Here is a 25,133-nt window from a genome sequence, read left to right as displayed (position 1 = left end):
AGACAAGTTTCTTAAACTCATTGAGTCTCAATTTACTCATCTGTAAATGAGGAATAATAACAGTAACAATTACATATGGTTGTTTTGAGGATTGAAGGTATTCTTCGTAAAGAGCTTAGAACAGTGTCTGGCAAATGGTAAAATCTCTCAAAAAAAAATTAGGTGTCATTACTAACATTGAGAACATGTTTTTATCTCAATTTGTTCTTCTCAACAATCCTGCAAGGCAGAGATAATTGGCTCCATTTTGCAGATGAGTTGACTACGATCTGAACATGTATAGTAACAGTTGTCTCTGGTCACACAACTCCTAAGTAGCAGAGCGGAGATTCAAACCGAGGTCTGTCTGCAGAGAGGTGTGAAGAGGATAGTCTTTATCTCCTAGTGAGAACACAAAGCCCTGGAATAGGTGGGAACTAAAGGGCACATGGCAGTGGTCACCATGGCATTTCTTACGTGTTGTCTTCCTCCTTTGCCTTTTTTATTATGCAGCAAAATAATGACTGGACTATGGACATTTTTACTAGGATCCTGGTGTTATCTCTTCATGGTTTGTAAAAAAAAAAAAGTCCTATTTTTGTTGATTGCAAATTAAAGGGACATTCTAAGTGAGGGGAAATAAAAAATGGAAAGGAAATCTAGCTTTAAAATGAATTTTATTTTATTTTTAAAATCCTGCTCAGTTACAGTATTTTTTTCATATGTAAAAAAGTAAAAGAATGCCTCAAATTGGTGCGGAGATTACATATAAGTGTATCTGTCAAGTAGAGATTTTGGAGTGCTCTATTTTTTAAGCATTTCAGTGGTATTCATTCCCTATAATCATGAGATTTTTGTGTGTTTAGTTTATGTGGATTATTCTCCAATTTTGGAAAAATTTATTAAGCAGTAATGAAATATCAACTAGCAAGCCGGTTTGGAAATCAGTAATAATCTTCTTTATAGTTATATTTAAAGTAACTATCCTCTTATTTTCGCTTTTCATTTATTAAAGCTTAGGGTTTCCTTGACAGCGGGTCTATCCAGGAGTCAAGTACACGGATATTTATTTAAAACTTTCAGTTTTAAAAGGAAATTTTGATTTCAGTTCTGATTTTACATTAAACCATCTAATTTTTTAAATTACATGCTACAAATAGGCTTCCTTTTTAAGGTTTCCTCATTAAATGCACACTTGGAAACTAAAATAGGATTTTGTACTAGAGACAGTCTTATGTTTTCTTGGCAGCTTCTAAAAGTTCAGAATTGTTGGAGAATAAACTTAAAGAAAGCTTGAGCAGATAGCAAGCTATCAGGTTCCCATAATGGTTATATCTTAAATTCCTCACTAAGTTTATTCAGTCACAGGTATTCACTCCTTCAGTTGTTAGTGCTAGAGTGGACCTTTTATTAGTTTTAGATTCAGTACTGAAGACAAGTACTGTCATACCTATACTAGTAAGAAATACTAACTTGAAAATGGGAGTGAAAGGGAGTAAGCAGTGAAATAAAGTGAAAGAGGGGAGTAAAAAACCAAAGATCAGTATCAGCCCTAGTCCCTGGGAGACACTGTCAGCTAATGTTCTGTCACCTGCTATCCATACTCCCAGTGCCTTTCCTCTAGGGAGTTTTCAGGTTAGGAAGAGGCCAGAGGACAACAGGAAGCTCTCTCCCATGGCTCTAGTAATGTGACAGCTTGATGCTATATTTTGTAAATGATGTTAGGAAAAAACTTCTGATTTTTTTCATAATGAGTTTTAAGGTGCTAGTCAGTTTTTATTTGACTTTCACACAGGCTAATAGTAATTATTCAGTGCCAGGTACTATGTCACAGATAATGATATGTTTATGGTTTGCTTGGATATTTTAAAAGGTAATGTTGTATTTTGATACAGAACAAATTAAGTCAACTCCTGTAGATAACAGCACAGTATTGGCCTTATCTCAAACTTCCACAGAAAATTCTTTTTTTTTTAATTCAAGTATATAATATGGTATTGTTAACTATAGTCATTATGCTATACATTAGATCCCCAGATCCCTAGAACATGTATAGCTGGAAGATTGTACTCTTTGATCAACATCTTCCCTTTCCTTCCACCACTCCCCTACCCCCCGCCAAAGAAAATCCCTAAAAGGGTTCAAATCTATCTTTCTCTTTAACTGATGTACTATGTGATTATTATTTTTTTTTTCTATGTGATTATTTTAACAAATAAATATCTTTCAACTAAATTCGATACATATTTAGTATATTTTTTAAATTTTAGAAATTGAATACATGTCCTAGGTCTGTGAAGGATATAAAAAGATATCCATGCCATTATGAACAGTATTAGTTTCAGGGTTTTCAGTATTCATATACATTGAAAAGAAAATGTGGTCATGTGTTTGCAGATGATACCTGTTACCTGAACATCTAGCTTGCAAACATCCTGTATATATAATTGCTATAGCTGGAAACTCCAACTCTCTGTACAGTGGAAGAGGGCAGAGTATTAGGACTATAGCAGAAGGAGATTTGGTACCAGTGTCCAGAGTTAGAATTCAGAAGGCACTTTCAAATAGAAATAGTGATTGGATGGTGATTGAATGTCTAGGCTAGCCCTAAAACTAATTAACTGAAATACTAAACATTTGCAAATGCTTTATTTTTTCCAGCCTGTCATAAATGTATAGTGTTTAATCAATAATATGGATTATGGGTTTTTTTAAGAGTGCTTATGAAACAACTTGGGATAATAAATGCCAGTTATTTCATTATTTCTTTGAAAAAGTGTGTTCTGAGTTCTGAACAACCAATTTTTAAACAAATTAATAATTCCCTATTTGTGAGCTTGATTAAAAACCCAAGAAGCTCACAGTCTGATTTGGAATATAGAACAAAATGATAGTAAGTCCTGTGTTAATCATAGTGTTTTATAGGAATACATAGGAGAATTTGGAACCAGATGTAGGGTGGGATGACAGGGAGGATTCTCGTGGAGGGCGGGCAGGGGAACCTAAACTGAATCTGAAAGAACTTGGAATTGGGCAAGTGAGGGATCTGGGGAGAGGCAGAGACACTTTTTGAAACAAAGCAAGACGCTTGAGAGAAGGTAGCATATTTGGGGAACTTTAGTGAGTTTGGGACCTATGGTTTGCAGAGAGCAGTGGCAAGAAGAATTGAATGAGGGTGAGTAGGATGGCTGGGTAAGATCTTTAAGAACCTTGAGTTTTCTAGTAAGGGGTTTGGATTTTATCTTGAAGGTAGTGAGAGGTCACTGAAGGAGTTTACATGGGAAAATAACATAACCAAACTTGCATTTTGGAAATGCAAATTGATTTTGCACTTACAGAAGAAATTGATGAGAGCTTGAAGCTTTTGGAATAAGCCAGTGAGAAATAAGAGTTCTTAGACTAAGGTAGAAGGAAGATTGGAGAGGGGGGGAGAGTATTAGCAGAGTATTACTGAAAGAAGAGAACCATCTTTACAAATCAAAAGTAACTTGGTTCGCAGTGATAAATGTTAAGGAAAGTTTGGTTGAAGTCTGAGAACAAACGATTGGCCTTATCCATCAGGAGGTTCTTGTCTTGGTCTTTCTTTTCCCCTCTTTTGTAGCACTGTTTTAGCATAGGAAGAGGGAAGGGAAAAAAAGAAGAACATTTCCTGAATCTCTGGCTAGTATCTGTTTAATTTATATCTGTTATAGCTGTTTAATCTTAACATTAGGCCTGTGGAGTAGGTGTTATAACATCTGTTTTTACAAATAAGGAATGGCTCAGAAATATTAGGAGTCTCGTCCATTTTCTCTCAACTGGTAAGTGGTAGAGATGGAATTTGACTTACAGTTTTTCCATGTTTTATACAAGTTATGAGGAAATGAAATCTCAAATTACCTGGTTAATTTCAAGTTGAACAATACTAGTAAGTAAGTATATTAGACTTTGTTGACCCATGGAGAGAGAATGGCTTAAGTTTTTTTTAGAAGGCTTCAGTGCATCCTGGTTTTTTTCCCCCAACTTCACGGATTCTGAGCTATTCATTTGACCTTACTCCTTACTTCCTCAGATTCAGCTCCCCCCTCTTTTCTGACTTCCCCTTTTCTTCTCTCAACCTGTGACATAGAGCCAGTAAAAGAATGAGGGAAAATGTTTCCCAAGTATTACATTCATATTCATCCTCCGTTTGATCTCAGAATACTTGTTATCACTAATTGTAGCGTGAAGTGACTAAGGCAAACTGGACCTATCAGAGGTTTTAAGAGTGGTGACAAGTACCAAAGCTGCTCATTTGACTAAAACTAGCTCGTATTTAGAAAGCAGTATTTTGCTTGGTATCGTGGTGCCAAATATCAATACAGTAGCATAGCTGCCTCTATATACTAATAATATGACAGGGAAGCAGATATCATATGTGATTACAGTACAGCTTGAAAAGTACAGTAATTCAGGGTTAAGAAAATGTCCCTATATAAGAGAAGAAATGATTTCCATTGGCATGTCAGAAAGGTTTTAGGAAGGGTTTGAAATTTGAAGGATGAGTAGGAATTTGCCATGTGGAAAAAGAAAATCTAGGCTAACAGACCAATATGTATGGTACATAACACAAAAAATAGTGTATTGGGATGAAGAGTGAGAAGTTGGGTGTGACTGTGTTATAAGGTAAAAGAGGGAAGTGGTACAAGAACAGGTGGGAGATGGAGGTGGCAAGGAAAGTGGAAGACAAATTTTGAAGTTTTTTTTATGGCAGTATAAAAGCATTTAGACCTTATTCTGTAAAATGGTAGGGGAACTAGTGAAGGTGTTTTTAAGCATGTTTAGAATATTGACATGTTTCATAATGTACCTTTTTAAAAAATATCATTTTGATTTGTGTTGGCAGTAATGGCATAACCTAATTAGAATTAATCTGAAAAATAGCAAAGTTTTAGCAAAGTTTGAGTCTGTTTAGTTTAGTGGTTCATCTGGATTTATAACTTTTATTGTTGCTTTGGTATTTTAACAAGTTCAAAATAGAGATTTCCATTTGTTCTTTTCTTCTGAAAGTGAATTAAAAAAATTTTTTTAAATTATTTATTTAGCTGCATTGGGTCTTAGTTGCAGCACGTGGGATCTTTTGTTGCAGCACGCAGGCTCTTCATTGTGGCGCACAGGCTTCTCTCTAGTCGAGGCATGCGGGCTCTCTAGTTGTGGTGCGCGGGCTCTAGAGCGCATGGGCTTAGTTTCCCCACAGCATGTGGGGATCTTAGTTCCCCGACCAGGGATTGAACCCATGTCCCCTGCATTGGAAGGTGGATTCTTAACCACTGGACTACCGGGGAAGTCCCTGAAAGTGAATTTTATTTTATTTTTTTATAAGTTTATTTATTTATTTTTATTTTTGGCTGCATTGGGTCTTTGTTGTTGCGTGCAGACTTTTCTCTAGTTGCGGCGAGCGGGGACTACTCTTTGTTGCGGTGCATGGGCTTCTCATTGGGTGGCTTCTCTTGTTGCAGAGCACGGGGTCTAGGTGCGCGGGCTTCAGTAGTTGTGGCACCGGGCTCAGTAGTTGTGGCTCGCAGGCTCTAGAGCGCAGGCTCAGTAGTTGTGGCTCATGGGCTTAGTTGCTCCGTGGCATGTGGGATCTTCCTGGACCAGGGCTCGAACCTGTGTCCCCTGCATTGGCAAGCGGATTCTTAACCACTGTACCACCAGGGAAGCCCTGAAAGTGAATTTTAAACTAGCAGGTTTCAAATTATCCAATAAATAAAATAGAATATTTCTATCAAATTAATACTTTATAGTTTGTTACTATAGCATTATTATCTAAATGGGCAATATTTTTAAGCATTAATATTTGATTTGACATGGAAAGAAGAAGCTAAGCAGCATAATTAAGTAGTATTATGTATTATGTACCTGTTAATCCTATACTCCTAATTTGTCCCACCCCCTTCTCCCCTTTAGTAACCATAAGTTTGTTTTCTATGTCTGTGAGTCTGTTTTGTTTTGGGTTTTTTTCTTGTTTTTTTTTTTTTAATTTTTTAATTTAATTTTATTATTTTTTTTATACAGCAGGTCCTTATTACTCATCAATTTTATACACATCAGTGTATACATGTCAATCCCAATCACCCAATTCATCACACCACCCCCAAACCCCCACCGCTTTCCCCCCTTGGTGTCCATACGTTTGTTCTCTACATCTGTGTCTCAATTTCTGCCCTGCAAACCAGTTCATCTGTACCATTTTTCTAGGTTCCACATATATGCGTTAATATATGATATTTGTTTTTCTCTTTCTGACTTACTTCACTCTGTATGACAGTCTCTAGATCATCCACGTCTCAGCAAATGACCCAATTTCGTTCCTTTTTATGGCTGAGTAATATTCCATGGTATATATGTACCACATCTTCTTTATCCATTCGTCTGTCGATGGGCATTTAGGTTGCTTCCATGACCTGGCTATTGTAAATAGTGCTGCAATGAACATTGGGGTGCATGTGTCCTTTTGAATTATGGTTTTCTCTGGGTATATGCCCAGTAGTGGGATTGCTGGGTCATATGGTAATTCTATTTTTCGTTTTTTAAGGAACTTCCACTACTGTTCTCCATAGTGGCTGTACAATTTACATTCCCACCAACAGTGCAGGAGGGTTCCTTTTTCTCCACACCCTCTCCAGCATTTGTTGTTTGTAGATTTTCTGCTGATGCCCATTCTGACTGGTGTGAGGTGATACCTCATTGTAGTTTTGATTTGCATTTCTCTAATAATTAGTGATGTTGAGCAGCTTTTCTTGTGCTCCTTGGCCATCTGTATGTCTTCTTTGGATAAATGTCTATTTAGGTCTTCTGCCCATTTTTGGATTGGGTTGTTTTTGTTTTTTTAATACTGAGCTGCATGAGCTGTTTATATATTTTGGAGATTAATCCTTTGTCCATTGATTTGTTTGCAAATATTTTCTCCCATTCTGAGGGTTGTATTTTTGTCTTGTTTATGGTTTCCTTTGCTGTGCAAAAGCTTTGTTTTGTTTTGTATATAGATTCATTTGTATTATTTTTTAGATTCCACATATAAGTGATATCATATAGTATTTGTCTTTCTCTGTCTGACTTCACTAAGTATAATTTTCTCTAGGTCCATCCATGTTGCTGTAAATGGCGATATTTCATTCTTTTTTTATGGCTGAGTAATATTCTATTGTGTGTGTATATATATAAATACACACACACACACACACACACACACACTCTCTACATGTCCTTAAGCTAACTGTCAGTTGATGGGCACTTGGGTTGCTTCCATGTCTTGGCTATTGTAAATAGTGCTGCTCTGAACATTGATGTGCATATATCTTTTCAAATTAGAGTTTTTATTTTTTCTGGATATATACCCCCAACAGTGGGATTGCTGGATCATATGGTAGCTCTATTTTTACTTTTTTAAGGAACCCCCATACTGTTCTCCATAGTGGTTGCACCAATTTACATTCCCACCAACAGTGCATGAGGGTTCTCTTTTCTCTACACCCTCCCCAGCATTTCTTATTTGTAGACTTTTTGTTGATGGCCATTCTGACCAGTGTGAGGTGATACCTCATTGTGGTTTTGATTTGCATTTCTCTAATAATTAGTGATGTTGAGCATCTTTTCATGTGCCTGTTGATAATCTGTATGTCTTCTTTGGTGAAATGTCTATTTAGGTCTTCTGCCCATTTTTTTGATTGGGTTGTTTGGTTTTTTTTGATACTGAGTTATATAAGCTGTTTGTGTACTTTGGATATTTAACCTCATGTCGGTCTCATCGTTTGCCAATTTTTTCCTCCCGTTCCGTAGATTGTCTTTTCATTTTGTTGGTGTTTTCCTTTGCTGTGCAAAAGCGTTTAAGTTTGATTAGGTCTCATTTGTTTATTTTTGCTTCTATGGTATTTTTTTTTGAATTTTATTTTATTTATTTTTTTATACAGCAGGTTCTTATTAGTCATCAATTTTATACACATCAGTGTATACATGTCAGTCCCAATCTCCCAGTTCATCCCACCACCACCCCCATCCCCCTGCCACTTTCCCCCTTGGTGTCCATACGTTTGTTCTCTATGGTATTTTTATAATAGCAACTTTATTGAGATATAATTCACATACCATAAAATTCACTCATTTAAATTTAAACAAAGTTCTGCAACCATCACTGTGTAATTCTAGAATATTTTCTTCACCTCAAAGTAGAAACTCCATGTTTTAGCAGTCACTTCCTATTCTTGTCTCCCTACACGCACGCATGCACACATACACGCACTAATCTACTAATCTACTTTTTGTTTTTATAGATTTGTCTGTTTTGAACGTTTCATATAAATAGATCATACACTATTTGGTTTTTGTGACTGGCTTCTTTCTCAGCATAATGTTTTCAAGTTTTATCCGTGTTATGGCATGTATCAGTCCTGTGTTCCTTTCTATTGCTAAATAATATCTTATTGTGTGCCTATATATCACATTTTATTTACCTGTTCGTAAGTTGTTGGACATCTGGGATGTTTCCACTTTTGGGCTGTTATGCGTAATGCTTCTGTGAGCATTCACGCACAACTGTTTGTGGGGGTGTATGTTTTCATTTCTCTTGAATGGAATTGCCAGGTCATGTGATAACTGTTTGCCACCTTTTGAGAAACTGTCAGACTGTTTTTCAACATGGCTACAACATTTTACAATCTCGTGGAGGCTTCCATTTCTCCACATCCTTGCCAGAACTTTCTGTTATCTGTCTTTTGAATTACAGACATCCTAGTGGATGTGAAATGGTATCTCACTGTGGTTTTGATTTTTATTTCCAGAATAGCTAGTGATGTTGAGCATCTTTTCATGTGCTTATTGGCCATTGGTTTATCTTTTTTGGAGAAATGTCTGTTTAGATCCCTTACTCATTTTAATTTGGTTATTTGTCTTTTTATTGTTGAGTCATAAGAGTTCTGTAAATATTTTGCATATTAGACCTTTATTAACTAGATATATGATTTGCAAATATATTCTCTCATTCTATGGGTTATCTCTTTATTTTCTTAATGATATCTTTGGAACACAAAAGTTTTTAATTTGATGAAGTCCAGTATATCTATTTTCTTTCTTTTGTTGCTTGTGCCTTTGATGTCATATGTAAAAATCCATTGCCTAACCGAAGGTCGTGAAGATTTACTCCCATATTTTAAGAGTTTTAACACTTACATTTAGGTCTATGATCCATTTTGAGTTAACTTTAGCATAAGGTGTAAGGGAAGGGTCTAACTTCATTCTGCTGCATGTGGATATCTAGTTGTTCCAGCACAGTTTGTTGAAGAGAATATTCTTTCCCCATTGAAATGTCTTGGCATATTGGTTTTGTTTTGTTTTGAGGTGAAATCTACATAACATAAAATTAAACATTTATAAAGCATACAGTGGCATTTAATATATTCACAGTGTTGTGCAACCACCACCTCTATCTGATTCTGTCATGTGGGTTGTCGTGCAGTCACCACTTCTATCTAGTTCTAACTTTGTAAATGTAGTGAACTTGATAAAACTAAACATTTTCATCATCCTAAAAAAGAACTCTATACTCATTAAGCAGTAACTTCTCATTTCCCCCTCCTCTCAGCCCCTGGCAACCACCAATCTACTTTCTATCTCCAGAGATTTACCTATTCTGGATATTTCATATAAATAAAATCATTCAGTGTGTGACCTTTTGTGTCTGGCTTCTTTTGCTTAGCATGTTTTCAAGGGTCATTCATATTGTACCCTGTACCAGTACTTAATTCCTTTTTATGGCTGAATAATATCCCATTGTATAGATATACCACATTTTGTTCATCCATTCATCTCTTGGTGAATATTTGGGTTTTGGTGTATTGTTTTTTAATGCTATTACTTCAAGACTTTTGACCTTGTATATCAGCATTCTTCTTTAGTTATAAATTCACAAATACAAGGAAAAGGAAGAGCCATTACTTCCCATTCTTAATTAAGAGTAATGACATATATATGCAACAATATTCTATTTATCACAAATAAAGCACTTTGTATGTATTAGTGTCTTTCACCTATTATTTATTTTATAGCCTTCATGTTTTGTAAGTTGCTTCATAACCACTGTCTCATCTAAGTATCACAAGAACATTAAAAAGCACACATAGGGCATTTAAAAAATTGTTCTCATTTTGCAAGAGAGAGTATTATGGTGATTATCACTTACCCAAAGTTATTTAGCAATTAAATGACAGAGTCTAATGTAGCTACAGTCTTTTGCCTCCAGATCATGTTCTTTACTGATAACAAAATGTTCCTACACAAAAAATTTTAGCTATTACGCCCTGAGTCAATACACTCAGTTCTTGTAGTTATCCAGGATTATTCAATGAAAGATACTTATGCATATCTATTCTTTCTATATCACAGTTGAAAATTAACCTAAAATGTAGTTTAAACCCGGTTATAATATTGGTATTAAGAGCCAGGGATAACCTCTGTACCACAGAATTTTGTCTTCTGGTGAAAAAGACCAAGATCTTTAACACAAGGGAGAGACTGTGTGCGTTTTCAGTTTTATTCATTAGTATATACTCTAGTGTATCTACCTATGTTAACTGTAGGCTCTCCATAAAATATTTGTTAAGTGAATGAATGAGAGAAATACATGTTCTACCAGCTGTGTGACACCACTACGTTTTATCGTAAATGGCCACTGAATATTCCCGTTAATCTTTCGAGTTTTGAACGAACACATATAATAAAAATTCTTATAGTCTAACACATATTTATTAGAGTACCTTTTATTTTCGTTACCTTATTAAATATGGCAGGTACTGTTTAATCTTTATTGAGCAGATGAATAAACCGAGGCATAGAAAAGCTTAGTAACATGCTAGGTAGCAACCCAAGCCATAGATTCCTCTCTTATGAAGGTTTCATACAGCTATGCTGAGGTATAAAAGTCATTAAAATTTAATTATCTTAAAATAGCGTGATATTGATATAGGGTATTTAATAGCTTGTGATTTGGTAGATCCAGTCTTTGAGGTGTGATTTTATTAACATTTCTATCAGTCTAAAATTGATGTTTGTGTGTTTGACTACTTTGAAAGTTGTGTATCTTTTCTTTAAGATGCCTTCATGTGTGTCTGCTTAAATTTTATTCCACTTATCAGCTCCGTATTCTTCCCACTTTCGCCCCCTGTTCTTATTATCAGAAATTTATGTATGGTTTTTTAAATGTCATTAAACATCAGTCATTTCATGTTTTTAGGATCAGGAATTTTCCTAGATCAGCAAAACATCTTTTTCAAAATTGCCAAAGGTTGCTTTAAGATATGTTGCCATTTTAAACTTAGTAGATATTTTGGTTTTCCTTTTAGGTGTTGACAGCTCTTCTACCACAAGCAGTGCTTCTCCAATGCCCAACAGTTATGATGCCCTAGAAGGAGGCAGCTATCCAGGTAATTTGTTTTGTGCATATTTGATGTTTATTTGAAAAGTTACTGACCATCAATTACTTTCAAACATGAACATGTACTATACATAATTAGCAGACTATATTTTTAACAGAAAAAAGGGACATTTTCCTGGTTTTTTCAGCCTTAATTTAATGGTGTAATTGTCATATAACAACTGTGGGTGCTGTTTTTGGGAGGCCTAAGGAAATTTATTATTTGATTTTTGTTACCATGCTCTTTATCTTTTTCCTCTTTCTAAAAGACTTAATACTGAATAATTTTTCTCTTCTTTTCCCTTCTTTTTTATGCTAATAATTCCTTAAATAAATTTTATATTTCTGTTCTCATGCTTAGGTCCTTGAATTTCTTCCAACTAGCCTCTGAATATAAATAGTCTTTGACTCTTTACTCCCCCTATGGCTCCTGGCTGCCTCCACCAGGTAAATAGATTAACCAACTTGGGGTTAGGTTTTGGAGGCATTACTTTTAACCATATCTGGAAGTAACTTTGGTCATATGTAGGAACAGGAGTGGTGAATAGTGTTTAAAAAAATTACGAACTGAACTTCTATAATGATTAGTTATTTCATTATAGCATCTTGTGCTGTGATCTTCCTTATTTGCCTGTCTCCTATCACTGACAGCCCGACAACCACACCTGACCTCCTTCTTTGTCTTTTCTTTCTGATGATTCCAAACTTTAGGATTAACAGAACACGTAATTTTGCTCTTTGCTTTATTTCTTATCATGTTGTTAATTATCCAGGGTGAAGCTTAATTGAAGTTGGAGTGTGCTGGACTTCACACACCGTCTTGCTATCACTGTTGTATGAGTCAGTAGAAAACTTTAATCTTCTCAGCTTAGTACAGAGTTCCCTTTTAACATTTCAAGAATACTTAAATAAGCTACTCAGTCTTTTGTGGTTAAGGGTTCTTTCCCTAGGGATCTGTGTGAGAGAGAGAGAGAGAGGGAGTGTGTGTGTGTGTGTGTGTGTAAAAAGTTGTGGACCATTCCAAAAGCAATTACCATTGTCAAAATATTCTAGAAGAGTTACTTCATTCACTAAAAGATGAATACTATTTATTCAACTATCGTATTTCATGAGCTTCAAATTAACCTGAAATAAAACATCTAATGTGGTGTAGTTAAAAGATGATGGCCTTGGAGTTAGACCTTGCTGTGTTTATCTGTATTCATTTAATCAACAAATCTTAATCTTGTTATGAACTGTGCTTTGCCAGTAAGTGAATAACCTTAGGTAAATTTTCTAGCTATTTATACTGCACCAAAATTAAGGAAAGCCATGAACATCTATCACAGTAAGATTAACTGAATTAAGTCTATGTGTCAGGTACTAGGTAGATCTTAGGGACTATAGAAATGTATGAAATACTGTCCTTTTCCTAAAAAAAGGGGAAAAAGTTTTAGACCCCCATGTTTAGGACTCCAGTTCTTCATTTCTTAAGCTGATGACTGTTGTCATGTTAAGAGACCTTTCTACTTACAGTCCCATCACAGTGAGGAGAGACAATCAGGAAATCTAAGTATATGACACTGCATTGACGCTCTAGTCCTTTTAAGAAGTCTGGGAAGTTACCAGAAAGCCAATAAGCCAGTGCTTGCCTAATTAGCACAAGACAATAGACAGCAGAATGTCTAGGAAGGTCTCTTCAAAATGAGAGCGAAGAGAGTCAGTAGAAAGATGATTCCTCAATAAACTTTGAAAAAATAAATTTGTGAAGTCAGATGCTTTTAAGAACATATTTTTTTTTGCAGAGTCTGATTGCTGGTGAAGAATATAATTTTTATATGAAAATATACAGTGAAATACAGTGACATGAGAGATTAAAATACACATGTATTTTAGATTTGACTTTTTGTTGTTGTTATTCTTGTATATGGTGGTTAAATTTTCTACAGTTTTTTTCCCCCAGTTTTAATCAAGTTTTAGTTTCTGTTTTAAATTTAAATAAAGGAAGAACATTCATTCATTAAATTTTATTTGGCCTCTACTACATACCAGACATTGTTTTAGGAGCTGGACACTATTCTAGACTGTCTTTCATACTTTCATTTTTGCCTCTGCAAATAAAGCAGACTTCTAGGGGACTGTGGTAATATGCCACTCCTTCCATGGACTTTTTTTTTTTTAATAAATGTCAGGGTCAGATAAAAAGGCAAGTTAGAGCAAAGAGTAGTTAACACTTTTTGTTTTTTGTTTTTTTTTAATTTATTTTATTTATTTATTTTTGGCTGCGTTGGGTCTTTGTTGCTGGGCGTGGGCTTTCTCTAGTTGCAGCGAGCGGGGGCTACTCTTCGTTGCGGTGCACAGGCTTCTCATTGCGGTGGCTTCTCTTGTTGCGGAGCACGGGCTCTAGGCACACAGCTTCAGTAGTTGTGGCATGCAGGCTCAGTAGCTGTGGCTCGCGGGCTCTAGAGCGCAGGCTCAGTAGTTGTGGCGAACGAGCTTAGTTGCTCTGCAGCATGTGGGGTCTTCCCGGACCAGGGCTCGGACCCGGGTCCCCTGCATCGGCAGGCGGATTCTTAACCACTGCGCCACCAGGGAAGCCTGACACTCTTTTTATTGTTTTGCTTGGTCTTCTGCTTCTTAGCGCCATTTCTGCTGAGAGAATAAAAGGAAAAATAACTGTATTTTTGATATACATAAATATATATTTATATTATATGCTATGTGGTATTATATATATTTAATATGCATAAATATAAAGGTCTTATCTGTTAGAAATACCAATTGAAGTATTTGTCAATGAAATGATACAAAATGGGGTTTTCTTGTAAATACATGTGTAAAAAAAAAAAAAGATGGGGTAGGAACATGTGAAACAAGATTAGCAAAATACTGATGATTATTAAAGCTGAGTAATGGATATATGGGGTTTATTATTCTATTCTCTCTACTTTTGTGTATGTTCAAAAGTTCTCATAATCAAAAAGTTTTAATAAAACGGGAGACGCCAGAGGCTATGGCTCACCCAAGAGTATTTGTGGAGTCCTGACTTTCAGTTGTTAACACCATGATTTTCCCTTTGTTAGACATGCTTTCCTCATCAGCAAGCAGTCCTGCTCCTGATCCCGCTCCTGAGCCTGACGCTGCCCCAGCCCCGGCTCCAGCTACTCCTCAGCCTTCAAACATGGCCAAGCCGTTTGGGTATGGTTATCCAACTCTTCAGCCTGGATATCAGAATGCTACAGCACCACTTAATTCTGGAGTACCGCCCAGTAGCCCAATGTATTCTGGATTCCAGCAGTATGCTCAAGTATGTATTTAGTCGTAAAAAAAAAATCATACAAAAATTGTGAAACTATTATCAATTCTGATAAATCCCTGGTGATCCAAATGGATCATAGATATGAATACAGATAAGTCTAGATCAGACATACTTAGAATTTGATTCCAGTTTGTGTGTGTGTGTGTGTGTGTGTGTGTGTGCGCATGCATACATAGAAGAAGATAAAAGATATTACTGTGATTTTTCTATTCTGCATTGTACTTTTATTTTTCAGGGGCTCTGCAATGTACAGGTATTAATTTTATGATCGGGAAATTAAAGTAAATGTTATTTTAAATTCTGTATTACTAAGCTGGCTTTCTCCTCAAAAAATGACATGGTATAAGTGTGGTTTGGGATTTTGGTCTCAGTTCTTAACTTGAAGAACTCTCCGTGACATATAACTGAAATTGGTAAAAGCTTCCATACACATACATGCTCATTAATACATTTGTTCATAATTACTGCTATGACCTCTTTTGACATGACCTTTCTCGGAGTTACCTGTTAAATACCATATCAGTTTAATAATAGGACAATAAGTATTTTACATTTATATTTATTGGGGAAAAAATAAAATATAAGGAAATGATATAAATGGCAAAAGCATTCTACTTACAATAAAAAACTGCTCGTAGTAGACTAACCTTCCAGAAATTTCATCTGGTGGTGAACTGATGAAAATTAGAGGGGAAATAAGAAAACCATTTGTTCCTGGAATTTAATCTTAGAATTAAAGCACAGAAGAAAGAAGGAAACTGGGAGTGGCACTGGAGAAATATGGTTGGTTAGTACAGACTTCCCTGCCTTCCATTTTGTTAGATTTTCTTTATGACTTTATTGGTCCAGATGGAACACCACTATTTCAGGGTAACTGAGCAATAATGATTTAAGCACATAGCTAGGATGTGCTTTTGAATTCTTACCTGTGTACTAAAAAAAAGGTTATAGATTTTAATCTAATATTAACATTAACAAGCTAATTTTAAAAGCAGCCATTTATTTTTGAAGTCCTAGTTAGAATATTTTAATTTAGCTTTTAGCAGCCTTCTATAGTAAAATTGAAATGCCTTTAAATGTTGCATTTAGTATAACCCCAGTGGGAGGGTTCTGAAATCTAAGGGCTTTCTTTGTGTTCATTTATTTATGATGACCTTTATTAAGTAGTGGGAAACCCCAATGGCTGCCCTTTGGGGAAGAAAAAAACTTAAAATTAGTTTTTCAGGGTAGAAAAACAGGTAAAAAGTTGATGTTTAAAAATGAAAATAAAAAATATTTTAGTGAATATGTAAAAAACCAGATACAGATACTGTATGGCTTTTTTTTTTAACCAAAAAAAAAAAGATGTGCATGGTCAACTGTAGGAAAATGCAGATAAGCAAAAAAGAAGAAAATAAATATCAATCAATACTCCCACCATCAAGATATAAAAAGTAACAGTTGGAGTCTATCCTTCTGGGTTTCTTGCTGTATGCATTTGCAGGAGAAAGCCAATAAAGAAGCTGGTCATCTAAATGACTTATTTACACAAACAAATAAGTTGATAAATATGGGCATTGTTTTGTATTTTTTTAAAATCCTTGAACAGCATAAGAGGAAACCTTTCTATATTATTACATATCCTTCATCTGATAGCTGCATAACATTTTATAATCACCCAGTCTGCCACTATTGGGCATAACTTGAATGTCAAAATCAAAATATACACGTGTGCACAAACCTTGTGCATTCGTCTCATTATTTCCTTAGATGAAATCTCTTCAGGTGAAATTAGTGAATCATAGCACCTAATTTTACCAGTCTTTAGAATTTCTCTCTACTTATTCATTCAGTGGAAACTTAACTGAGTTTCTACTGTGTGGCATCCCTACTCTAGGCACTGAGGTTACAAGAGGAAGCTAAGTGAACAAAACAGAGTTCCCTCTCTCAAGAAACTTGGTGGGAAGGCAGGGCCAATGGGACAGTAAGTAAGTAAAGCAATAAATTAACAAACTAGTTTCAGGGACTTCCCTGGCAGTCCAGTGGTTAAGACTTTGCCTTCTAGTGCAGAGGGCGCGGGTTCAATCCCTGGTCAGAGAGCTAGGATCCCCATGCCTAGTGGCCAAAAAACCAAAACATAAAACAGAAGCAATATTGTAACAAATTCAATAAAGACTTTAAAAAATAAAAACAAAAACAAGCTAATTTCAAATAGTTACAAGTGCTATGAATCAAGAGGAGTAGAAGAAATTGCAGGGGTTGGGTATAAAGAGTAAACAGTCAGGAAGGCCCTCATTGTAGAAGTTATGTTTGAGTTAATATTTGAATGACAGGAAAAGCCAGACATGGAAAAATCTGGGGGTAGAGGATTTCAGGCTGAGGAGACATACATACAGAAACGTAAGGCAGGAGCAACTTTAACATGTTCTAGGACCAAAGTCCCAGTGTGGCTGGAACTCAGTTAGCAATGGGAAGAATAATAGGAATGAGATCAGAGAGCTAGAGAAGAACCATAGTCAGAAGCTTGGATTTTACATCAAGTGCAAAGGGAAAACATAGGAGATTTTATGTAATGGAATGAAATCTGATTTACGTATTTAGAGACTCATTTGGCTACTATGTGAAGAACGGATTAGGGCTGGGAGTATTTGAAAAGATAAAAGTGGAAACAGGGAGACAAATGGAAGCTTTGCCATCATCCCAGAAATAGATGATTGTGCTTTCTTCTAAGGTGGTATTGGCAGAGGTAGTGAAAAGTGGATGGATAAGGGATATCTTTTGACTTACTGATGGATCGGATGTAGTGGGTGAGAGAAAGGAAGCATCAAGGATAGCCCTTAGGTTTTTGGCAGGGCACCTGGATAGAGGGTAGTGTATTTACTTAGATGGTGAAGACAGAGGAATAGTTCTGGGAATAGGAATTGAATTGGCCATATTAAGTTAGAATACCTAATAGGCATCCAAGTGGATATGTATAGTAGACAGTAGTTGATCAGTATTTGGTGGTCAGGTAGGGAGAAATAATGTACCAGTTTATATTCCTAGCAAAAGTGTCTTTGCCTACTTTTCAATATTACTAAGTATGCCACGTATTATTTTTTATAAGCAAAAATATTAAATTATTTTCATAATTATTAATTTGTGTTTCTTTACTGAAATCCCTGTTCATATTCTTTCACCATTATTCTATTCAGGTCCTTCTAGTTTATAACATTTTTGTCTGATAATATATTGCAGTTTTTTCCCCCAGCTTGACACTTGTTTTTAATTTTAATGATTTTTTTCTTAGTTGGAGAAATGTTTAATTTTATATAGTCATATTATAATTTCTTTTGTTTTTACCTTTGTATCTTTTAAAAGTCTTTTCAACCTTAAGATTAGGGAAAAATTCCCTCTATATATATTTTTTTACTTTGGTGGTTTCACTTTTTTGCGTCTTTTAAGGTTTTGTTTTGGTACATAATGTAAATAATAAATCTCATTTCTCCCCCCCCATATATGTATTCAATAGTTAGCTCTAATTTCACTGATATTTATTAAATAATCTATCTTTCCTCATTGATTAAATATTCCACCCTTATTTTGTATCCTAAATTCTTTTTTTTTTTTTTTAAACTTTGGGTTTATTTATTTATTTATGGCTGTGTTGGGTCTTCGTTTCTTTCTGTGCGAGGGCTTTCTCTAGTTGCGGCAAGTGGGGGCCACTCTTCATCGCGGTGCGCGGGCCTCTCATTATCGCGGCCTCTCTTGTTGCGGAGCACAGGCTCCAGACGCACAGGCTCAGTAATTGTGGCTCATGGGCCTAGTTGCTCCGCGGCATGTGGGATCTTCCCAGACCAGGGCTCGAACCCATGTCCCCTGTATTGGCAGGCAGATTCTCAACCACTGCGCCACCAGGGAAGCCCTGTATCCTAAATTCTTAAATTTAAATTCTTAAATTCTAAATTCTTATCTTAAACTTGGGTCTGTTTGAGGTTTTCTGTTATACACTGTTACTGATCCATGTAATCATTTTTGTCTCCTCCTTTACAGCTCTACTGAAAACTGAAAGAATCTCTTGTATTATCCAGTTTTGGTTTTTTTCCCTTAGAATCATCAGCTTCAGTTACTGTCAACAGTTTGTTATACTTGTTTGACCTATCCCTTACACACACACAAACACACACACACACACCCCCCCGTACCTTTTCTTACTGAGGGTTTTAAAGCTAATCCTGGGCAAGGGGAGGCACGGAGATGGAAAAGATAATTTCTTGCAAACCACAATACCACTATCATATCCAACAAAATTAACAATAATTTCTAAATGTTGTTTAAAATTCAGTCCATATTCAGATTTGCCCGACTGTTTCAGTACTGCTCTTCTGTAGTTGGTTTGTTCAGATCAGGAGCTGAGCAAGACTTACTAATTGTATTTGCTTATGTCTCTTAATTCTCTTTTTAATTTTAAAACAAAGCTCCACCCGCATTTTTTGTGCCTTTGATCTTTTGAAAAACCTGGGTCTCTTGTCCTGTAGAATGTTCCACATTCTGAATTTGGCTGATTGCTTCTTGTGGTGTCATTTAACTCGTTCTTCTGTTCCATTTTCTGTGTATTAGAAATTAGATCTAATGGCTCAATTATATTCAGGTATATTACTTCATTTATTTATTTCCCTAAGCCAAAATACAATATATTTCGGTTCTGTGTACATCATAATAATACTTGGTTGCCTCACTTTTAGTGGTGTTAGGATTGATTAGTGGGTTCATATGGTGACAACCTGATCTTTTCATTGTGAGGTTCCTCATTAAGCTTTCACCCAGTGGCTTTATCATCTATTGATATCTGTTTATCATCTATTCCAGATGACCATTACCTGTATCATTTATTTCCATATGGGTTGTAAAATAGTGATTTTCCTGACTTTATCATTTTGCACTGATTAGCTGGAATTCCGCAGTACATTCACATAATGGAGTGCTCGATAACTACAAAAAAGAATGCGGAAAATCTCTATATACAGACATAGAGTTATTGCCAGGACTTTTTTTTTTTAGGTGAAAAAAGGGGTCATATTTAGAGCAGTGTATATATTAGTTTATATTTGTAAATACAGACAATGGAAGATTAAACCAAAAACTAATAAAAATAGTTATTTAGGAGGAGGGATCAAGAGTGAAACAAGATATCTGAATTATTGTAAAGTTTTGACATTAGAATTAGGTAAATTTTGTTTACTCAAAAAAGATTATTAAGTGGAAAAAAAGATGAAAAGCAATCCTTAAAAATTAAAATCAAACAAAAACAAGCAAACCAGTTTATCAAGTTGGATACATTCTGATACAGAAAAAAGTATTGTTCTAAGTAATCTTAAAACTCAGTATTTTGTATGTTCTCAATGGGAAATAATCCAAGGACAAAAAGAACTACAAAGAAATCTTTAATTTAATAACTTTACATTTATAATAATATTAGTGTTGTCATTTTGGAACTATTTTAGTATATTGTAGGATAAAACAAATAAGTAAGGCTGTTACCATTAGGAATCAAGATTTTCAGCAGAAGAGAAGAGAGATGCAGGCATAAAATCAAAAAAGTTAAAACACCATCATCTTAAATTTGAATTGGAAATGTCAATGTGAACTGATTATTCTTTTTCTTCTATTTAAAAATGTATTATGTTTTCTATCTCTACGTATTGTAGAACTCTGGAAGTAATAACAGCACACTAGCAGTGAACACCCTTATTATCCAGATTATGGTCTCTAGATACCATCCCTACTTAAAAGGAACCAAGAATCTTTTTTGGATAAATGATTAATTTGAAGTCTGAAGGAGGAATGGTACAAAATGTCATGCCAGAAAGCAAGGAAGCTAACAAAGACAGTGGGTTCATATCAAAAGGACACTGGGGTCAGCTTTAAGGGGATCTCACTGGCCAAAGATAGGGTAGTTTGGCCATCAAAGTGAGTAGTAACTAATTCGTTAAGTCACTTTGAGTTAATAAAAGGCATGAATTCAGAATAATACTAAAAATATAAAGGGAAGCAAAAACTAAGCAAAGCAGAACTCATTGAACATCATTGTCATTTCTATGGCAGCAACTCATTCTGAAAATTGAAAAAACTTTAAAAACAAGCATTTACCCTGCTTTTCCAGTATGAAAGATATTCAGAGAAACCAAATTCTTGATGTTGAAAAAAGCATTATTTAAATTTTGTTGTGGAGTTTAATCATGCAAATAAGGTTTAAATTTATTCAGCATTTTTGCTTTGAGTTTTTTCAAGAGTGCTTTAAACTGAGCTGTCCTATTAAGTTATTCTACTGTTACAAAGCCAGATTAAAATTTTTTTTTATCTTCTTGCTTTTCTGTATGTTAACATCCAATATATGGGATAATAAATTTTATTCATGTTTGTTAACATTGTTCTTTTGTTTTGCTTTGAATTGCCTTTTCAGCAGTATCCTGGTATGAACCAGCTGTCCTCCAGTCTGGGAGGATTGAATCTTCAGAGTTCTTCACAACCAGAAAGTTTGAGACCTGTAAACCTTACTCAGGAGAGAAATATTTTACCCATGACTCCTGTTTGGGCTCCTGTACCTAACTTGAATTTAGACCTCAAAAAATTAAACTGTAGCCCAGAGTAAGTATTTAATTTATAATCTTTAGTAAGTAAAACCTTGTCAAAAACGTTGTATGACTTTCAAAAATAGTAAAAGTACTATGGTATTAATTCCTTGATTGGAAGTTTTGTTAATGTGAACTCTTGTAAATTAGTTTGTATAGAAATTCTACATGTAAAATTCAATTTAGGTCATTGGATCCTGTCCCCATCTCTGTCGCCATCCAATCTCATTCCCTATCATCTAATGCTAGGAAAATTTTTTTCTATTTTAGTGAAGGGTTTTAGGAACCCAAATCTAACTATATTTTTTTTTCTTAAATTTCTTTTTCCTCACTTTTCACCAGTAGTAACTTCTGATGTCTTTTAGATAAGGTGAAATCTTTAAAATTTTATGCATTTCAGTCTCTGCTTGAAAAGGATACAAACTTCATTTGTGTAATCCCAAGAACAGGTTTAGATAAATAATTTTTCTCTGAATTTTCTTTTCCCACTCAGTGTAGAATGAGAAGACCATTGCCCCCAGGCATATTTATCCAGCCTGAATTTAGATTTGGATTTTCTTTATTGAATATTTCCTCACCTTATGGAGAAGTTTAGCTGGCAGCCTCCATCTGGTGGCCACAACCCCTTGGTGTATCGTCTGGGTGGATGAGCTCTGTTACGCACCTCATAGTGCCCCCAAAACCAAAAGTTCTCTGTTATTACCTGCTTTCCTTACTTCTGTCTCCTAAGAATAGGATATTCCTCTGCACCCAGACATCCTCCTGCTTGTGGAATCTCTCCTCAAAAAGTAGACTATGATTCACAGACAACATTCACAAACAACTCTGATTCACAACATCACAGACAACATTTCTTCCTTGCATTAGGATTAGTGTTCTTTAGAGGCCATATATATATATATTCTTTTTTTAAAAGCAGTAGTTTTCTAGCTTTTAAAAAAACTAAGTTCCTCTTTTTTTCAACCAAAGTCTTATATAGATTTCCAATACAGGAAACAGAAAATGGAGGTGCTTCAAGGGTTCCACCTCTTCTACCACACCCTACCACCAGCACCCCCATCAGTGCCGAAGGCAGTGCCAAGATCATGTCTATAAAAATGTATAATCATTGGTTCTAGATTGAAAGTAGCTGCCTATCCTTCTGAATGTAACTTGCCATCAGGTCGATAAGTATGTGGATTATGACCTTGTACTATGAATGGTTAGGCATCCCCCAAGTAGGTAAATATAGTCTATGTATATGTGTAAGAGATCACATAGGTAGGGAATGGTGTCTGTGTTTCTACTCAGTTATGTGTTTTCTGTGAAAATATCTCTTATCAAAACAACAAAGCAGAGTAATAGGCTTTAGAGTATAGGCTTTAGAGTTTGACAGACCTAGGTTCATACCATGGTTCCACTGATAAGTAGCTGTGAAACTGCCAATTACTCAACTTCTCAAACCTCAGTATTGTCAACTGTAAAACAGGAATAATAATGTGCCTACATATTAAGATAAATCATTCAATATTTACTGAATGCCTTCTAAATAAAGTGCCAGGCACTGTTTCTAGGTGCTGGGAATGAAGCAGTAAACAAAGTTCTCAATCTCATACAACCAATATCCTATTAGGGAACATACACTGTGAACAGTCAAACCAATGGGTGTATAATGTAAATGTAATTTCAGAGAATAACTATGAAGTAGGGAGTAGTAAGGGTAGAGGGTGACTATTTTTAATTGAAGAGTCGGGATGGGTTTTCCCAAGGAGTTATTAACATTTGAATAGAGATCTGAATGAAATGAGAGAGCAAGATGTGACTCTGGAAAAAGAGTGTGCCAAGCTGCATGAACAGCAAATGCAGAAGTCCTGAAGCCGGAACCAACTTGGCGTGTTCAAGGAACGTCACCAGCGTGGAGTCAACCCATAACTGGATATCTCTACATACTGTCAAGCACTCCTTAAAATTCCTGTCACGGTTTCCAGTTCCTATGCTTCTTATCTCTTTGGTTGCTCCTTTATTGATTCTGTGTCTACTGACCTTAAGTTACTTACTCTATGAGAGGAATAGTGCTAGGGTGACACAAGGACAAAATGATCTCTAATCTCAAATGGAGAAGATAAAGAAAGTACACAACCAACTAAAGCAGATCAGACTAATTGATAACAGAAGCATAAACAGATCTCAGAGCACAGAGGAAGAAGTCTTTCTTTCTGACTTGCGATCAAGGGTGAGGATGGTTTCACAAGAAGTTATAGCTTTGATGAGTCTCCTAGAAAGATTAGGAGTTCAGCAGATGAAGAATGACAGCAAAGCAGGAACAGCGTCATGAAAGCTGAACCTTTTCACTCATGTTTTCTGCTCCCTCCTGTTCAGGCCCTGATAGTCACGATGGAGTTACTGTTTGTTCCTGAATGTGTTGTACTTTCTCACCATGAAAATGTTGAGTCCTTAATTTAGGCCTTTTGACATATAAATTACATATATGCCCGTTTAAAGTAATCAGGACCCTCCTAATTATAGTTATGTAATATACCCAAATGATTTTCATGTATGCCCTTAAATGTTTCGTTATCTACAACTATCTACATCAATATTGTTTTTTATCTCTGATAGCTAACGTAGTCCGTGTTGTTTATATCTTTGCAGTTCATTTCGGTGTACTTTGACAAATATTCCACAGACACAGGCTTTACTGAATAAAGCAAAGCTTCCTTTAGGATTGTTGTTACATCCCTTCAGAGACTTAACGGTAAAGTAACATATTTTAAAATATTAGTGGGTACTGACCTGTGTACTTATGTGCGAGGTATTCAGATTGTATATTTTCTTAGAATTTTTTTCATTTTCTTTCATTTGAAGTTAGAATTAATCATTTCTGTCAATTTCAATACAGCAAACATTTTCTGTCACCTGCTTTGTGACAGGCCCTAAACTAAGCACTGGTAAATACAAAGATAATTAAGTCATTGATGTTGCCCCTAAGAAATTCTTATCTAACAGGGGACAAAGATATCCCAAATAATTACAGTGCAAATAATTACAGTGCAGGAAAACTAATACATGTAACTAATCAAATTCTATGAAGTACTTAGGTGGTGAATATAGTATTGGAAGGGATTTCCTCTGGGTACAGTAGCAGACTTTACTACAAGTAATGAGATCTGAGCTGGATTTTGAAAGGTTAGTAGTTTTAGAAGTTGGAAAGGCCGTAGAGGATAGATAAACTTTAGGAGTTCTTTTTTAAACATAAAGGAAACACCAGCAATGATATGCATTTAGGGAGGAAAACCATATGATTGTTCCCAACTGTATTAATCAAATAACCTTTGTAATAATAAAGTCTAAATGCCTCAAGTCTATTGAATTAAAACATTACTTTTTAAAGTTTCCACAGTCTGTTTGACTTAACACCTAGCTTGCTGGATTTTTACACATACTTCTGGTATTTCATGCAGATATGTTGAATTTAAATTAAAATTTCTAAACTTCAGAAATAACGTTTATCCAGATACATTCTATTTATACTTTAAGTTGCATTTCTCCCTCACACATTTTTATGACTGTGGTTTTCTACGTTCATTGCTACTGAGTTTCTTTTGCTCTCATTCAACCAAAAAATATTTATTGACTACCTATCATGCTGGGTGCTGAGGATACAGAGGACATTGCTTCCTCATGGAGCTTTCTTTCCTACTAGGATGTATAGAAAGGAGCAAAGTGAATAGAAAATAAAATAATTATAATATGCAATAAGTACCTTGAATTTATTCATTCAGTAAATACTATTTGATCACCTGTAATAAAATTGCAACCTTTATCTCGAAACCAAGATAGTTAATTTCCCATATACATAGGT

The 25,133-nt window shown here is 35.3% G+C and overlaps 1 protein-coding gene across 6 annotated transcripts in view; it reads left to right on the top strand.

The window, feature by feature from the left end:
* Positions 1-25,133, top strand: part of SEC24B (SEC24 homolog B, COPII coat complex component) — a 91,446-nt gene that overhangs the window by 42,580 nt on the left and 23,733 nt on the right. For 4 of the 6 annotated variants that reach the window (XR_009701007.1, XM_061191163.1, XM_061191164.1 and 1 more), the window contains 4 exons: positions 11,334-11,414; positions 14,467-14,690; positions 21,124-21,308; positions 23,924-24,026. Coding sequence is in view for 5 of the 6 variants with exons in the window: in XM_061191163.1 (XP_061047146.1) it covers positions 11,334-11,414; positions 14,467-14,690; positions 21,124-21,308; positions 23,924-24,026 (593 nt within the window). In the remaining variant the exon portion in view is untranslated. The remainder of the gene's footprint in view (positions 1-11,333; positions 11,415-14,466; positions 14,691-21,123; positions 21,309-23,923; positions 24,027-25,133) is intronic. The other 2 variants (XM_061191165.1, XM_061191162.1) reach the window with 1 other exon arrangement.

The sequence above is a fragment of the Eubalaena glacialis genome, chromosome 5 (assembly GCF_028564815.1).
Source record: "Eubalaena glacialis isolate mEubGla1 chromosome 5, mEubGla1.1.hap2.+ XY, whole genome shotgun sequence".
Lineage (NCBI taxonomy): Eukaryota > Metazoa > Chordata > Mammalia > Artiodactyla > Balaenidae > Eubalaena > Eubalaena glacialis.
The sequence above is the reverse complement of the archived record's forward strand: the minus strand, read 5'-3'. Positions and strand labels throughout refer to the sequence as shown.